Source organism: Setaria viridis, chromosome 6 (assembly GCF_005286985.2).
Source record: "Setaria viridis chromosome 6, Setaria_viridis_v4.0, whole genome shotgun sequence".
NCBI lineage: Eukaryota > Viridiplantae > Streptophyta > Magnoliopsida > Poales > Poaceae > Setaria > Setaria viridis.
This window is the reverse complement of record NC_048268.2, coordinates 22,143,536-22,162,791: the sequence shown is the minus strand read 5'-3', so window position 1 is coordinate 22,162,791 and position 19,256 is coordinate 22,143,536. Positions and strand designations below refer to the sequence as shown.

The window sequence follows — 19,256 nt, the reverse complement described above, 5'->3', positions numbered from 1 at the left end:
TCACATGATTTTCCATAGATACAATGCTTCTAAATCTCCAATGCCAAAATCCACTACAGCGAACTCTAGATCTTAGGTAGGACTAACCACATTCAACTTTAGAGTGTGAAAATTGGACTCATGATCATTCACTCAAGAGGAACATCCTTATTAGAATAATCTATCCATGGCTGAATGATCCGACTTCTTTCACACTTTTCCAAAACCGAATTCAACTACAAATCTCAAAGTACTCCAGGGGATAGTAGCAGAGAGATGCAAAAAGCTAAGCATCAGCTATGTAATAAGAAATAGGAATATATTCACAAGGACTCCTTCTATTGATCTACAATTGCATTGAACTCTTTAATTTTACCACTCAAGCACAAAACCTTGATCTATTATTGCCTCCTGGGTAAACATCTTCATAACTTCAAACTTGTTGCATCAATATCCTTCATCTCTTACCCCAAAAAACTCACCTTCCAATAGACAACTTTCTTAAGGAATTGCTTGTGCATCTATTACAAAAAAACAACTCATACAATTCCCCTCATGTATGCTTCAACCACTTGAGAGCACACACCTCTAAGGAAACAACCTATTGTGACAACAATGGCTTCGTCAAGCACTTTGCTCAGCTAGTGTAGCCAGCCTTGGATCAAAACAAAAAACCATGTCACACTCCTCTTTTAACATCCATCTTAGCAATAAACTTGGAGCTACTACAAGAACTATACCCACTCTACAACTAAGAGAAACTTGATATAAGAACAATAGCTTCATTTCCTCAGCTCTTCTCGATACCCAAGAACAATTTCAAAGAAATGAAAGTATCCTAGTTTAATAACCCTGAAGGATTACAATCATTGAGCCACAATAGCACCTTCGGAATCTAAGCCATGATGCTTTAGACTTTCTACCAACTGAAGCTCAATCAAAGGAGAAGAAAAACATTGCGCCATCTTCCACTAGCTCAGTAGACTTGTTGTTGACTTGAAGTAAGCTCTAAATAGTGCTGACCACTAAGGGTAGGTGAATTAATTTCATATGTCTCCAAATAAAACAAAATTATCCTAAACATGGCAGGCTTGCCAAGCGAGCATGAAAATGCTCACTAAGACCAATCTCTCAACATTGAATCTGTCCTTTGGGAATGAACATATAAAAACTTCAAGCTTTAGCGCTCACAAACAGATCATGACAACGTATTAAATTGATCACATTCCATTTGTATTTCTCAAATGCTCCATGTCATGATGACTCAGTATGATTTTCAAACTCTGTTCCTAAACACAATGGACCACTTAGCTATGCAAAAATAAAATATAACCTTTAAGGCCACTGTAACCACAAAACTAAAAATAAACACACAACATATACACTTTGAAGCAAGACACTTCTAGCATCCAAACCAACACCTCAAACTGCAGGGCCCAAACAACAAGCACTTACTCTCGTGGAACCTGATGAAAATCTTTCCAAGTCCTCTTCTCGTCACATCTGTAGGACAAGCTAAAGATGGCCTCTAGACTATAGGGAAAGAACATAAACCAGAGGTCAAGCTCAGACGTCGCCACTCCACTACATGGGACAAGGCACACAATGACCCACCCATCTTATACGTCGAGAGACAATAGTTAGGGTGCATGGTATGTTGGCTAATCCATCCGTCACTCAACTATTTGCTTCGAATATAGATAAGGCATTGTATAGTTGGGGTGACCCTAATACTCGGGCAACCTCACTTAGCAATGCAGATAAGGCATTGTAGGGGCCTCTACTTGACCCATCTGCACTGCTAAACTATACTTTGGCTACAAGTTTCAAACTTCTTGGGATCTCTGATAAACTGCAACAACCTACCTAAGTAAAGGTATTTAAGATATGACAATGAGAAACATAAAACAATATTGGTAAAACAACAAGGCGAGGAAAAAAACCCAACTCCCAACCTATAAGTGCAAGTGTGTCAAGTTTTAAGGTGAGTCAAATTTTAGCAATTAGAACTAAGCGTAGAACCTATAACCTTAAGCTCTGATAACAATTGTAACACCCTAGAACAACAGCAACATTCTGGAGCGTTACCACACTACACTACAGCTACTACATGCACACACATAAAAAAACAACAACGAAGATAAATAAACAGACCTCGTGGAATCAACTTAAATCATCTAGATAGAACATCTTACAAACTGGATCCCAATATGAGATTATAAGCAAAGCAAAGGCTTTACAACCAAATATTTTTATTACAACACATGTGTCAAAAACATATATGAAAAAGTGTGTGCACATGTGTTGATACTCCCATCCAACCAAGCGCCCTCCAAACTCAAGAACCTTTGGAGGGGAAAAAGCATATGAGGTTTATGGAAAACCTCAGCAAATAATTGCTTTAACCAAATCATTTAAATCATAATATATTAAGCAACAATTTAAGAGTCATTATTATAGAAGAAGCACCACATAACTTTGAGTAGTAAAATGAATAAATATTTCAGAACAATACTTCATAATGAATATGCGAATGGTGCAATGCAATGCAATGCATGACTTCACTTCTATCCATACATCCCAAGGAAGGAGGTGAGGGCTGCAACCACATTGCTATATATCAACGTGCGTTGCTTTACCGTATTTACCGCACAAATCCAGCTACAGTTTCTTCATATGCATAACGAACATGAGAATGCAAATGCAAGATTGCAATGCATGAACTTCAGATACTTCATAATTCATAACTTCAAAAGTAAAGCCTCAAGTGGATCAAGATATTTCAATATAAAGACAAATTGCAGATTTATCTTGCTAGTATGAGGTACTGAAATTAAATGGAGGCAATTAAAACAACAAAGTTAAAGCATGTAGACTGCATTGCTACATTTACTTGCATTCACCGAAGATCAAGAACGTGAGTTAAGCATGATCTGAAGGTGCACCACCTGTTCACAAACATTACTCAGCACCAGCACAAACAGACAAGTATAAACAAACATAATTCAAAGCGTTTGTACGCCCAAACCCGACATTCTCACAAAAGCCACACGCAAAACTAGACATGATAGCAGCTGTGTTGCTTCTTTTTTTTGTATCTTTTAATCCTCATGGCCAAAATTTCTCATCTTGTACCATCTGAAAGATAACTTCAGAACTTACAACTTTCTAGTGATCTATAAACAAAGAAAAAATCATCAACATAGTCTAATCTTGAGATGAACCTCAAATTGAAAATCTAACAACAATTGCAGAACAGTCCTAGTAAAACAGATTCATATGAAGATGCACTTAACCCATCTGGAAAGCTTATGAAATTTGTGCAGCTGATTTATTCATCCAAAGATCGAATTCTATTGTTAGGGTTGCCTAGACTTTAGGTGAACAAATTCTGCCTAGAATTATGAGACTGAAAAACTGACAATCAAACTCCAATATCTCTCAGCTCTTAAATCTGATTGAGCTGTTCTTTACGGCTATGACAACCTCTACAAATCTTCTACAACTCATATATAGGTTTAATATTTTTTTAAGCCATTAAGAGGACACAAAACAGACATTACTCTAAACTGCGCAGATTGACTATGTGCTGAAAAACAACGACGAGGGCAAAACTTTACCCTAGCCCTTAACAGCGTCGAGTACCGCTACACGCAGGTTCTAGAACTCTTGAAACCTTAGGAAAAACATGGATTACAATGAGGGCAAGCCTTTCCTAGGGTTTTCCCATGAAAACAGTGGGCAACAGTGACGACGGCGATCCCAACGATGACTCCCGGTCATCTTCCTCTCCCTAGCAACGAACTTCACGGCAGCCCCATCGATTGCACCTAAATTGAAACCCGCATGGTGGCACCATCATGAAGCGAGGAAAGGAAAATCAATTGGGAGAAAACGGAGAGAGGAAACGGAGCCCAACCAATTTTTGGAGAGGAACGGTGGCGTACCCTAATTTCACCTCTCCTTTCTTCTCTTCTTGGTCTCCCTATCTCCTCTTCAGTTCATGGCAACTGGAGGTGGCGGTGCAGGGAGAAGGCAGGGAGGGGTCCTAGGTATTGGAATAGGAGGGGTTGATCAGGAGGAAAAAAGTAAGGGAAAAACACCACGGGTTAGACTCCTATTGGGACTGTAGCTCAGCCCGGGTACTGTAGCTATGCGCTTAAGAGTGAAATCTTGAACCATCCATAACTTCATTACCAGAACTCCAAACGAGATATATGAGTGATCAAACGGAATGGATTCGACGAGCTCTATGCAACCATGACATCCGTTCGTCCATCCGAGCACCGGATCTAAAAGTCAACTTTTAGTCCTCAACTTTACATATTCCAACGTACAAACCATATTTTATCATTTGCGCATTCTGGGTATTACGACATTACATAAAAAATTATATTATTATTGTTTTGTTGAATGCTCTGTGTATTGTAATATAAATATTTTGTCGCCCATAGCAATACACGGGTACGATCCTAGTATATATTAGTATATATTATATAGGAGATTCCGTCAAGGCGTCAACACATTCCAGGTCATGCAACCATCGTATAACGACCTGCGAGAAAGTGAGAACGAGGCTGCTTCTATGTTGCTTTGAGCTTCCGCGACATAAGGTTAAAGAGGAAATTAAGATGCATATGCTTTAATACATCGTCGTGCTTGACTGGCGTGTGAACTCTAAAGCTATCTTTCTGGCTAGCACTTTTTCCAACCATAACATATACCATTCCAGCGAGCATTTCAGTGTGTTATTTTAATCCAGCTAGATATGTGAATCTTTTGCTGAATCTGATTAGAAACGTAATGCAAATTGAAGGGGAAAATTACGTAGTTGTCCTCGTTAGTTGTTGATGAACCCAAAACCAAATGTTAGTTAGCGTTCTCATGCTTAATAGGTCAGCAACAGATTTTTGACAAATGGATGCTCAACAAGGGCGCAGAGAAAATTTATTCTTGGCTCGGCTGATTTACTTTTCATTTTGTATTTTTAGAAACATTGAGATTATTGTCTATGACCAATGCAATCACAATAATGCTTGACGATCAACCTCTACCGGGCGTCTGACCGGTATCGCTTGTTCAATACTAAATGACACGCCATTTAGTACCAGCCAAAATGCTCAGTACTAAATGCGTCATTTAGCATCGGTTGGTGGTACCAACCTGTACTAAACTGTGAGCCACGTCACGTTATTGCAGACGCAGTTTAGTACCGGTTGGTTTTACTAACCGGGACTAAATAGTTATTCCTTTTCTTTTTTATTTTCCTTTCATTTTAATTCGTATTTTTATTTGTATTCATATTCGTGTAATAGTAACACTACTATATATTGATCTAGCATAGTTAAGGTTACATATATTATATTTATATACAATTTACATACACTTCAAATATATTAAATTTACATATATTCCGAGTCCACATTGTTTTGTAGTTGACCCATTGTAATAAAATTTTCCCTTTGGATTTATGACCTCCTCCAAACGGATTCCACATTGTTGTTCTTGAATTGCCCTTAGTCGTTCTGGGGCGAGGAGTTCTTCTCTCATGTCACAAATCTGTCACATGATAAATAATGAATTGTTATGAATTGTGTTTACGTACTTCCCATACCCGAGCCGTCAACTTATGTGAGTATCCACATAAGTTTTTTCCGTCCTCCTGTCTCAATCACTATGTATGGAAAAAGGAGTTATGAAATATTCAAGCAGTCATGGTGTTTAAAGAAATGGCACTAGATGTCCAAATTGAATTCGTACTAGAAAGTTCTCACTGATATGACGTTGTTCCTTGAATGGTTTTGGTGTTTTTTTATGAAGCGAGCCTATGCCTTGTTAAGCACGTCTATGAAGCTTTGGTACTCTTCTTTTGGTTTCCTCTTCGGGTCCAGCACCGTGACGTGGCTTCCATCAATCTCAATAACAAGTACTATCCAGTGGAATCTGTTCATATTCATATACCCAAGCAATGTTAAATATACTTATTATTAACTTTGAATAGATGAAAAAAGGGATGAATGACCCACTAAAAGTTGTACAACAAAAGTATGAATTGCATGTGATGTTGCTTATCCATGAAGTTGAAAATAGTCTTCATGGTCCGATTTGGCCATTTCATTCAGCATTCCTCATTTATAACATGAGGGTCCATGAATCTGACATTATAGTATTGTTTTCTCTAGCAATGTTGAATCTCCATTATGCATGATACAAAATAAAATATGGGATGAGAAAAATCACAATTAATGTAGGAGCTAGGATTTAGAAATGAGAGCAAACAATTACAGAACCCATGCACTAATGAGGGACTTGTCAAGGGTGTCTTGATGGTATAAGTAATAAAGACTGTCAAACTCAATCCATATATCATCTAGTCCTCAAAAGTAATCATGATCTTGAACCCGAGCAACGAACATGACCCGTCCACCTGCAGCTGCCTCCATGTACCATTTATGAAATGCATACATTTTCATTGGTAGGTGATCCACCAACTGTGGCCACAAAAGAGGTTCCCCCAGCTTAAACTCCCATTTACCAACCCCTGGATGATTTGGGATATAGGATATAGTCCTCCCCTAGGAGTTGAGCTTTTGTGAGATTGGCCGAGGCAATAAATTTGGCCATAACCTCATCTTTTCTTGAAAGCACTTTGAGCGGATTGACCGATTGTAAGGATTGTTCTTCAAGATGGGGAATGGTGGACTCTGATCTTTCTTTCTTATGATATGACATTATAATTGAGTCATCATAGTCTGACATGGGTTCTTTCACAAGTCCTTTAACCACCAGGGATTTAAAGTATTTCTTCGTTGCTTCATCCATTGGTGGTTCCTCAGGCTTCTTCTTTCACCCGAAGTGAGCAGCAACCTCACCCATAGATATTTGATGACATTCCTTATCTTTAGTTGCTATGCCAACTTCGGAGATGCAGACTTTGCTTTCTTAGGATGTGAGTTATTCTTCTGCTAAGGAGGTGGCGGGTTCAAAGCCTTCGGGTTTTTCTTTTCAGGAAGTAGAGACTGAGGCAACGGTGGACTCATGTTTTGGTCCCTTTTAGCTGGTGCATCCCTGGATGGTGGTGTTGGTGTTTTGTGCCTTGACCTATGAGGGGATGATGCGGGAACTGTGTCTACCTGTGAAAATCTTATGTAGTGCTTGGCCAAACAAATCCAGGTGTGGATGGTGTGTCCTAGTTCTGTTTCACCATCACCTCCAGGGATCTCAAGGTCTAGGTCTTTCCATCCTATTTCCACTCAGTGAACCTAGACTCTAGCATATCCTTCAGGAATCTGCACGCCATAAATTATCCCACCTGGTACCGGTACTTCTGCAATCCCGTGAGCCACTAATTTTACCGTTTTCCTCATTGGAGTAAGAAGCTCACATGGGGTACTTATAGTGATGTCGTCCACGGGTTAGTGTTGGTTGTTGCCTGCAACTATGTCAGACTATTCTTCTAGTTGGAACTTCGTGGAAGTGACGTTGTGAAGCGGGGTCAATTATGTCCACATTAGCACCTGATGTAGTTCCTACTTGGCCTTCATTAGTCAAAGTGCTAATGCCTCTTGTAGCCAATCCATTTTTTCATTAGTCAAAGCTACATGTCCTTCTAGGATACGCAACTTCTCTTCTGTTGCGGCCTTACTTCTTCTTCGACTTTTGTAAGACTCGATATCTTCACTGAAGCCTTTCTTCCGAGGAACTATGCCTATGCCTTTGACATGTTGAGTGTGTTCCGGATTCCCAAGTGTATAAGTTAGCTCATCTTTCTCTCTGTCAGGCTTGAAAGTTCCTTCAGCATCATCTACTTCTACGTTGTAATTGCTACCTTCATTAATAATATTTTGCAGGAACTCCTTTTCCTCCCTATCTCCCATTTTAACTAGTACAAGAAAAAACAAGATATTTACAAAGTAATTCAGAATAAATCAAACTAAAAGAAATAATTATATCCATTAATAAAAGAAATAATTCTAGGCATTGTCAATCATGTAAGTAATTTTATAGCCATCTTCTAGTAATCTCAATGATTTCTAGCAATTTCCTATATTTTGTAATAGTTTTCTATATTTTTATCTTCCATATTAACAAATAAATCTAACTATTACTAAATGAATGTAATTCTAAATAAATGTAACCGTTACTAAATGAATGTATCATCCATATTAACAAGTAATTCTAACCACTACTAAAAGAAATAATTAAGAAAGTAATTCTAAATAGAATGTAACTAAATGAGACAAAAGAAATAATTCTAGGAATCATGTAAATAAGTTTCCAACCATTTTGCAGTAATCTCAATAATTTCTAGCAACTTCCTATATTTTCTAATAGTTTTCTATATTTTTATCTTCCATATTAACTAGTAATTCTAACCATTACTAAAAGAAACAATTAAGAAAGTAATTTTAAAGAGAATGTAACTAAACCAAACAAGAGAAATAATTATAGGCATCATGTAAGTAAGTTTCCTAGCCATTTTCCAGTAATCTCAATTGTTTCTACCAATTTCTTATATTTTCTAATTTCTAATTCCTAACATCATCGTGGGGCTTGCTGACGTCGGGTTGGGGGGTTGGGGGCTTACATTCGCATGGGAAAGGGCCAAGGGTGCAGTGCCGGGGGCGGAGGCCGGAGCATGGGGTCCTGGCGGCGACGCGCGTGGGCTCCTAGTGATGGAGGCCGCAACGAGGGCAGAGGCACTCGGGGGCGGCCGACGCAAGGCGAGCATGAGGGTGAGACGGGGCGGAGCACGATGAGCACGGGGGCCGACTAGAGAAGGGCGGTGGCTAGCATCGGGGAGCGTGCAATCCTACGGGGAGGACACGCGCCACAATGTCGGGGGAGCGCTCGGCGTGGCTAGATGTCGAGGAAGTCGAGGAGGAGCCGAGGCCCTGACTTGCAAACCAGGGGGCCAGTTGGCCGTGGCAGTAGGCGGTGCCAAGGTCGAGGAGGAGCACGGAATGTGGCAGGACGGAGTGCGCCGCGATGCTGGGGACCGCCGGTTGCGGCCGGATGTCAAGTCCAGGAGGAGCCGGGGCCGCGGCCAGCAAGGAAGAGGGCCGGTTGCCCAGAGCGATGGGCGGCACGAACATCGAGGAGGAGCGCAGAGTGTGGCAAGACGGAGTGCTGCACGATGCCGTGTAGTGTCGAGCGTAACCGGTTGTCGAAGAGGAGCCGGGGTGGTGGGCAACAGTGGACGACGACATCGGGGGCAGTGAAGTGGTGGCGGGATCAGGAGAGGGAACGACTGCGCGACTAAGTGTTCGAGAAGAAGAGGGGTGGGGTTTTTGTAGGTTTGGGTAGTTTAGTACCGAGTGAAGGCCTTGCCCGATACAAAATGGCCTTTAGTACCGGTGCTAGCTACTATCCAGTACTAAATGGTTTCATTTAGGCCCTCACCCGGTACTAATCTACCACAAGCGTTTTGTTTCTCGCGCTCACTCTATTTTCGTTTCCTATTTCTAAAATAGCTATTACATTTATTTTATACTTAATAAATGGAGTAAACTTAGGGAAAAGATTGAAAAATGTTTCATACCTTCCTGTTGACTATCTCTCTTTATACAGTAAAATAAGAAATTTTTAATTACTAATAGAATATGAAATGTTTCCATATTGCTGTTGATCCTAAAAAAGAAAAAACTACTATTTTGAACATCCAAAAATATTCAGAAATATTAGCTATAATAAATTTGACAATTATGCCATCAGTATACAATGTACTTGTATAATTGCTTCTAATTTAATGTATCAAGACTTTTGATGATCCAAAATCGTGCAAATATTTTATATTTTGACCATGCAAAAATAATTTATGAATTTGTGTTTGTTTTATTTGATCAAAATTGTATGGATAGTATCGCTAACCGAGAGAAATACCACATAATTGTTCGAATTGTACAACATACATTACAATAGTTCCTCACATGTTCACATAATACCACATAATGGTTCTAAACCTACTCGTCATTATTCAATGGAACATTGATAATCTTTTTCTTGACGAACTATTGATGGCTGTTAGCATGCTAATTTGTGAACCGCAAGCGTACAGATTAGTTGTAGCTCTTCCCTCAGAGTATTCTCCCAAGGTTTATCAATCCGTGGAACTTATAGTACAAAATCTATTTCAACTAGCATTGTTAGTATTAACTTGGTGTTTATGAGAGATTCAGATCCAATCTACTAAGCATGTACAGACAAATAACAGATACAACAGAGGTAAACAATCTAGAGCAACTTAGACTATGCATATGTTGTAATTCTGAGCATGGATAACAAAGCAACATAGATGTGATCCTAGTAAAAAGCATATTTAAATCTACACCTCTGGTCTGGCTCCCGAAACCCCCTATCTAACACAAGAAAGATCCCATCACGATCTCCTCTATCAGCAAAGGTAGATTAAAGGCAGCATCGAAAGAACATGTTATACTCATTAGTAGATCGGGCATGCAAATAGTCACCACGACCACAAAAACATCCTGAGCAATCTATCATCGATTCATAGATTGAAAAGCAAGCAAACGCTATAAAGCATAAAAGTATCAAAGGAGATATTTATAATGCTAAGAAGATGAACAGATCTATTACTTCACCATGAATGATTGTACATCACAAGATCACCATCGAGATCCTACATTGATCTTGATGACTCCTAGATCTAGAATCCAGCACAATCTTCCTCGCAGGGTGATCACACCAAAAGAGGTTCAGCTACGCAAACCCCAGACAACTGCATGGCCCTCGGCTCTCTGGAGAGGTGTCCCTCAAGCTCCTTCTGCTTCTCTACTACTTCATGTTGATTAAATCATCTTGGATATGGGGCTAGGTGTATTTTTGGGGTATTTATAGTTTGGAGAGTATGTGGCAAAAATTAGAAGGCGAGGGGCCAAAGGAAACCCCCATGCCAATCGGCCTGGGCCTTCCTTTTGCCCTCTCACATACTGCTTCGTCCCCAAGTCTTCTTAGATGCTCAGGAGTGCTCAAGAGTCTTATTTTCACTTGCATGTGGGTCTAGCACGTTGGTAGCTTCCGGATGAGATTGATCTTCAATAAATTTCAAAATTTTCGCTTGATTTTCTTTGATTCCTATTTGATCATGAAGTGATCCATGCCATATCATCATAAACTTAGCCCTTAAGTCATTTTGGAGGATTACTTACGAAAGATGGGTGTCAGGGGGGCGCCAGAGAACCCTAGGCCGATCGGCCTAGGATCCTCTGGGCTGATCGGCCTAGGCCCTTCCTGGGACCGTTGGCCTTCGTCTTTGACTGGTTCGTTGCTCATTCAGTGCTTTATCCAAAAGTATACTTTTAAGTCCAATTTCTTGCAAAAATAGAATATCCTCGAAAATATGTTGAACATGTGAAAATGATCAGTTTATTAGGTGTGATCAATAGTTTAGGTATTAAATTCATGTCATCATTGAGGATAAACAGGGGTAAATGTGTGTCAATAACGAACGTCCCTTGGTCATGATCATGACGTAAGTAGAGAGCATCTTCTTTGGATAATAGGATGCTGGAGTCAACCTCATGAATGGAGGAAGGTCATCAAACTATCAAAATCTTCTTATTTGTCCAAAATGTCCTCAACTCCAATGATTTTTTCTTTTCCCTCGCAGAACTATGTGGCATTTTGGCTCATCTTCTAACTTTTTAACACCCTTCATCTTGGGTTTGCTTGACATGTCCTTCATATAGAAAACCTGACTCACATCCTTGGCTAGGATGAATGGTTCATCTCTATATCCAATGTTGTTGAGGTCCACCATTGTCATCCCATAACGGTCTTTCGCTACGCATCCTGCAGCCCACCCATTGGCAGCGAAACAGAGGGACATTCAAAGGCCCATAATCAAGTTCCCGTATCTCCTCTATGACACCATAGTAGCTGTCCTTATTCTCATTGTTGTCTATTGCAACTATATGGACACCCCTATTTTTGTTGGTACTGTTTTGATCTTAGGCTCTCATATACAATGTTTACCCATTTATCTCGTACCCTTGTATTGCAATATCGAGACAGATGGTCCCCTAGCCAACCATTGAAGTTGATCATCAATTGTCTCGTTACCCATGAGGTGTCGTTGGATCCATGTTGCGCTCCTCCATATATGGAGCCAGCAAGGATGAATTCTGTAGCATTATGAAATTTGCTTTGCGGATTTCAATCTCATGTATGTTCATATTAGCTTTCTTCCCGAGTGTGCCCATTCCCATCATGCGGCATTCATGGCATGACATGAGGACCCCTATCGGAATAAGTTCATCAATAAAGTCAACACAAAACTCAATGACCTCCTATGTTCCATAGCCCTTAGAGATGCATCCTTCTAGGCGAGAACGATTGCGAACATACTTCTTTAGGACTGTCGTGAACCTCTCAAAAGGGAACATATTGTGTAGAAATATAGGACCAAGAATGGTCCCCTAGCCAACCATTGAAGTTGTTCATCAATCGTCTCATTACCCGTGAGGTGTCATCAGATCCATGTTGTGTTCCTCCATATATGGAGCCACCTAGGATGAATTTTGCAGCATGGTGAACTTTGCTTTGCAGATTTCAATCTCATGTATGTTCATATTAGCTTTCTTCCCGAGTGTTCCCATTCCCTTCACGCGACCCTCATGGCATGATACAGGGACCCCTATCAGACTAAATTCATCAATAAAATCAACACAAAACTCAATGACCTCCTATGTTCCATAGCCCTTAGCGATGCATTCTTCTGGGCGAGAAGGATTGCGAATGTACTTCTTTAGGACTGCCGTGAACCTCTCAAAAGGGAGCATATTGTGTAGAAATACAGAACCCATAATGGTTATCTCTTTAACAAGGTGAACCTAGATATGCATCATAATATTAAAGAAGGAAGGTGAAAGGACCATCTGAAAGCTGACAAGATATTGGACCATGTCATTTTGTAGCTTTATTAGATTTTTTGGATCGATTGTCTTCTACGAGATTTCATTGAGGAATGCACATAGCTTTATGATTGCCAATCTTACATTCTCTGGTAGAATACCTCTCAGTGCAACTGGAAGCAACTGTGCCATCAGGACGTGGCAGTCATGTGATTTTAGATTTATGATTTTCTTCTCTTGCACATTTATTATTCCCTATATATTAGAGTACACGGATGGGACCTTCATACCATTCAAGCAAACAAACATACTTTCTTTCTCCTCTTTGCTAAGAGTGTAGCTTGGAGGACATAAGTAGTGTTGTCCGTTCTCTCTCTTTTCCAGATGTAGGTTCTCTCGTTGTTCTGTATGTTTCATGTCCTGCCTTGCTTCAAATGTATCCTTTGGCACCCCATAAACACAAAGGACAAGCCTACCAGGTTCACACAAAGATTCTTCATCAGGTGCATCACGTCAATTGCATTGCGGACCCCTAGAACTTCATAATAAGGTAGCTCCCAAAATATAGACTTCTTCTTCCACATGGCTGCATGTCCATTATCGTCGTTCGGAATAGGTTGGCTACGGGTCCCCTTACCAAATACTACCATCACATCGTTTATCATAAAAAACACACACTTTCCATTATGGTGCAAAGGCTTAGTACAAGTGTCGAGCTCCCCTTTTAAATGCTTTTCTTTCTTTATTAAAGGTTGATTATCAGGAAGAAATCGAGGATGGACCATATATGCCACATTTCAACAATGTTTCAAATACATGTCGTTTTCATCTAGAAAGTGGGTGCACGCCTGATATCCCTTTTTCGTCTGTCCTGATAGGTTACTAAGTCCGGGCCAATTATTGAAGGTTACAAAAAACAATGCTCTGAAAATGAAAGTATCCTGTTTGTCCTCATCCTACACAGGTACACCTTCGAATGTTAGATACACGTCAATGTTGTAAAAGTTCATCAACCAACGGTGTTAGGTACACTTCAATGCTGTTGCCACGTTGTTTTGGGCCTTGGATAAGGACTAGCATCACGATGAACTTCCGCTTCATTCACAACCAAGAAGGAAGGTTGAAGATACATGGGTCACATGCTATGTACTATGAGCACTACCGAGCTACTGAACTCACCAAATGGATTTATTCCATCAGTGCTTAAACCAAACCTTATGTTCTTTACATCCTTCTCAAAGTTTGGGAATTCTCTATCAACTTTTCTCCACTGGGAACCATCTGCGGGGTGTCTCAGCTTCTCATCTTACTTACTTTCTTCTTTGTGTCATCGCATTAACTTATTGTGTGCCTTGTTCCTGAACAAGTGCTTCAAACATGGTATGACAAGGAAATACCACATCACCTTTGCTGGAACTCTCTTTTTGACAGGGTGCCCCTCAACATCACCAGGGTCATCTTGCCTGATCTCATACTGCAATGCGTCGCAAATAGGACAAACATCCAATTTCTCATATTCCTCGAAGTGATAAAGAATACATTTATTAAGACATGCGTGTATCTTCTGTACATCCAATCCTACAGAGCAAACAACATTTTTTGCTTGATATGTGGTTGAGGGCAGTTCATTACCCTCGGGAAGCATGTTCTTTACGATTCTCAATAGCTCCCCAAATTCCTTATGGGTTACACCATTTGCTGCCTTCCACTGCAGTAATTCTAGTGTGCTACCCAACTTTTTGTGGCCCTGTTTGCAATCGGGGTCCAACATCTTCTCCAGTTTCTTTGTCTCCTTCGCATTTTCAGAGTCTTTCCGTGCATCTAGCAACTCATGACCTAGTTCATCAGCTGGTTTATCTTATGCAAAAAAATTCACCCTCGCCCATTGCAAAATGTACAAAGGCACAGCTTTCAGCCCAGTCAGCTAAAATGTTGTTATCATCATCATCTTCTTTACTGTCTTCCATTACAACTCCTCTTTCGCCGTGCTTCGTTCAAAGAATATAGTTTTCCATGAAACCCCAACGAAATATGTGGTCATGTAGAGTGTTTGTTTTAGAGTAATCCTTGTTATTTTTGTACATTTTGCATGGATCGCACATGAAACCCTTCGGTGACTTGTCCTCTCCGCCTTCAAGAAAGTCTTTAGGCCATTAATGATGGCATGGAGCACTGATCGCCGTACATCCTTTGCCGGTCCATCTGCAAAAAAAATTTAATTTACATATCCATTTATAAAGCAACAAAAGTAAAAATCTTGCTGACCATTTATGGACCACTTTTGATGAGCAAATTAAATTCGAACAAAATTTATGGGGAATTTCGGCAGCATCTCCCTTTGTTCCGAATCGCCGTCAGCTTGAGCTCAACTATGTTATTTATGTAAAACAACAATCTTAGTTGATTACTTTTATTTCAAATAAAACTAAACTTCTCATCCAACATGGTACTAAAAGTAATTAACACAACACATATTTCTCAACATCCAATACAAATTTCTCTATAATGAATACACTGTCATAAGTAAAAAGTCTACATTCTCAATGCATGTGTAAATGAAAAAACTCTCCATTCATCCTCACTCTAAAAAATCATAAATTTCTCTAGCTACAAAGCATAAAACATAGAATACTAGTCATGAGAGGAGGAAGGATAAAGCTGCTAACCTTTAGAACAGTTGGAAGAGTGAAATCCCCAAAAATCGTGGAAAAAATGGGCAGCACCTCCCCTAGGTCGCTATGGAGTGAGGAAGCCTGAGTTCTCAGTCACATGGTTGAGCTCGGGCTCGAGGAGGAAGAAGGAGCTCATTTTATAGGGTTAGTACCGGCTGGTGGCTGTAGCCGGTACTAAATTTTAACATTTAGTACCTATTGGAGCTACCAACTGGTACACACATGTGTGAACATCATTTAGTACCGCTTGAAGCTATCAGCCGGTACTAAATGGCTTTAAAGCGAATCTCGCCATTGGCCACCCGGTACTATAGGGGCTCCGGTGGTACTGTGCATAACGTGGACGGAAATCCGTCCGGTACTAACGTATTGGACAAATGTTAAGTTTTTCAGTAGTGCAATATCGCACCAGTATTGACTGATAATTAATGCGTTTGCAGGGTGTGTGATAACGCCCTTGTTGGTTCAAGCACCGAGGAGAAAGACTTTGAGCTGATTTTGGAGGGCTTTTGCGGCCTTCAGCTTGACATGTTTTGATCAGCAAATCGAGGAACTATAGCATGAAGCCGTATAGCATGAAGCTGTTTCGCAATACAAGACAAAAATGAACTAAAAGTCAGGTAAAGCTTCACCGTTGAAGTCATTTTGGGAGATGCGCTCCCAAATGGCATGTTCCCCAAAACTAGCCCAAGAGGTGAGGGTCTGCTCCACTATTTATGTAAAACAAGTTCATTAAACTCTCCTCCATTGATGACGCGGACATTGCTGATGTTGATTTATTTGCCACCTCCACTACCATCAACATGCAAAAACCAGCTCGGACGCTATCATAGGCATTGCAGCCACACAACCTTTTATATTATGCATGGAGGCTCCTAATTAATGACTTCTTAGGCGGTAATAATCGTTGTGTCCCGGAACTGCTCAAATGAAGAGACAGTCTACAAAGACATGTTTGTTGCAGCTCTGAGGATTTTTCTTACCACATACTCCATCTTGTCACCCAAGCTAGCCAAGAATTGTTGACTGAATCCGTGCTCTTCATCTGCAGGGAATCAAGCTCTTGCATGAGGTACTGACCACGAGCATCCATGACGTGTTGGGCACCTTGGTACATGCAGATTCATGTAAGCGGTAACTAGTAACCAAACCTGGGGCTGGGATAAATAGACAATTGGCCTTGATCCTTTTTACAGCACACATCCATTTAACTCACATGCTACTAGCTAGGCAACACTCCAACACGCGTGACACGTCCATTGGCTATAATGCCTTCCAGACACACGCTAATTAACACCCCTAACGTAGAACCTACATGTACATATTCTCTCTGTCCTGAAAAGAATGTAACTCAAGCTTCTCAAGGAGTCAAACAGTTTCAAATTTGACCAAATTTATAAAAAACTACCAGCATTCATGTCTCCGAATGGATTTAGTATGAAAATATATTACATGATTAATTTATTGATGTTTATTTTGTACCATAAATGTTAGTACTATTTTGTATGAATGTGGTCAAATTTAAAATTAGTTAACTTTTCAGGAAGCGAGAATTGCATTCTTTTTGGGGACTGACGTAGTATGCTACACTCTGAACACATTCAACTCGTGGCTAGATTTCTAGTTCGCTGCTCCCGGATGGTAACTCAAAACAGCGTAAATTGCCTGCACCATGGTGCAGAGTAGCCCGAGTGCCGCCGCTATGACCCCGACGACAAGCCACGGGTTGTCGGAGTACTTCTGAACCAGCAGTGCCATCCACCGCCGCGGGCGGCTGCGGTAGAGCTCGTTGAGCGCCTGACAGGTGGCCCTCAGGTAGTTGTGGTCGGTATCGTCGGCGTCGAACACGATCCCCTTGCAGAGGTCGGCGAACAGCTTGGCGACCTCCTTGTTGTTGCCGAGCAGGTGCACGATGACCCCACTCCGGGACAGAAGCTCCACGTCCCTCGCGGTGCAGGCCAGCTGGGACATGAAGGTGCAGTACGCCGTCACGTGGCTTCCGACCTCCTGGTTCTGCTGCTCCAGCGCCATCAGGTTGCGCAGGATCCGCCAGGTCTGGGCGTCGATCCTCAGGCGGGGTAGCACCAGCGTCCCGCTGCCGTGGTCCATCGTCACGTCGAGGATGCAGCGGGCTTCCATGGCGCCGGTGCCCACGGGGCGGCTGCTGAAGTTGACGCCGTTGATGTAGTACTCCATCGCCGTCCGGCACCGGCCCACCGTCTCGCCGGCGGCTGAATAGGGTTCGGTGGTGGGATTCGAGAAGTGCTGGTGCAGAAGGTGCAGGAGGTTGCCCGGCGGCTCGTCGCCGTCCTCCACTGTTGCCATGGAGTACTGCTGCTTCTGCAGGATACATCTGGAGACGTACCGTGCGATCGCCTTCACCGCCGGAACACTTCTACCAGGACAGGATAGACTGTGGACCTTGTCGATGACAAAAAATGGTATCTGGTTCTCCGCGAGGTAGAACACATCGCGCACCACCAGCACGGCCTCCAGCTTGTTGCCGCCCCCTGCTGCCGACGCTGTGCTGCTGGCTTGATTGCTCCCTTCCACTTGACCGTTGGCAACAGGGGAACCGTTATTCTCGCGTGCGATGATGTTGCTGCCGTCCCCTGGTGCCGATGCCGGGCTGCTGTTCAGGTTCGCAGCAGGTGAAATGTTGTCGGGGACGAAGTTACCGAACCAGTCGAGCACGTAGCAGGCGTCGAGGAGCAGCATGCGCAGGAACTCCATGCTGTTCATCTCACTGAAGCTGTGGGCATAGAAGCTCCTCGCACGGCCTTCGATGAGAGCCAGCTCGTCGAGGTACGTCTGCACCGTAGCACCGGGGCACGACGCCGACAGAATGGTTTCGAGGCTCGTCAGCTTATCGTCCTCCCTGATGATGCTTGGGTTCCTCTTCCGGTGGTAGGGGCCAATGGACACGTAGTGCGGATTGTACTCCTGCTCGTCGACGTTGCGGGTCAGGTCATGCACCACGCCGATGGTGGGGGTGCAAGGTTGCGAGCCACTGCTGCGGTGTCGGCGCCGCACCACTAGCTCGTGCTCCAATGCTTGGGCGGGGGAAGGGATGTCCACGAAAACGGCACGAGGGTCGCTAGATGGTCGCTCTGCAGGAGATCAGTCAATAAGATATAGTGTGATTCGTCAACTGTAACAATTGGTTGTTAGTACTCCCGTTCTACGGGGAAAACAATAAAACTGAGCTTATCCTAGGAGAACATTTGTTGGCACACCTTGCTGATCTTCCATATTTGTCTGCGAGTTGTCTGGCATGTTACCACCAAGGGTCATATATATATATATACCCTTCAATACTACACCGGCATTCTTGTTCAACCTACTTTTGCATTCCATTCGCGATAAGATCAATCGGAAGATTCATGGCAATGCAGGACAAAGTAAGTTCACGGCGCACAAGAAAAGGTGCTTATTAGTGCGACATGTACTATTGTTGGTGACCTTTGTCGAAAGCTTCGAGCACACAAGTCAGTCAAGCAATGATGTGGATTAAGACACATCTCTCGTCCAGTCTGATTAGACAACAGCTGAAATGAACAAAAGGGACACAATTCAGCCCTTAATAGAAATAGCTTGGGAGGTTGGGCGACAGTGGCCCATTGGATCGTGCATATGAAATAATCTGAGGTTCTATATATTTCACTTCCATTGGATATGATCATAATCTATTCCTCAGAGCAGATTAGATCTCATCAACAAGTGATATATTATA

The 19,256-nt window shown here is 41.9% G+C and overlaps 1 protein-coding gene across 1 annotated transcript; it reads right to left on the bottom strand.

Moving 5' to 3' along the window:
• Positions 1-16,665: 16,665 nt before the first annotated feature.
• LOC117859911 (UPF0481 protein At3g47200) lies at positions 16,666-18,867 on the bottom strand. Its single transcript, XM_034743108.2, has 2 exons — positions 18,760-18,867; positions 16,666-18,633 (listed from the first exon to the last, which is right to left on the bottom strand). The coding sequence occupies exons 1-2, from the start codon at positions 18,815-18,817 to the stop codon at positions 17,144-17,146; spliced, it is 1,548 nt and encodes a 515-aa protein (XP_034598999.1). The 5' UTR covers positions 18,818-18,867; the 3' UTR covers positions 16,666-17,143.
• Between the last annotated feature and the right edge of the window lie 389 nt (positions 18,868-19,256).

What these genes read in the sequence shown, in the direction of transcription:
- LOC117859911 (XM_034743108.2), bottom strand. Translation starts at nt 18,817, where the DNA reads ATGACCCTTGGTGGTAACATGCCAGACAACTCGCAGACAAATATGGAA. An exon ending in AAATATGGAAGATCAGCAAG is followed by an intron (nt 18,634 to 18,759) that starts GTGTGCCAACAA and finishes GATCTCCTGCAG; the next exon opens with AGCGACCATCTAGCGACCCT.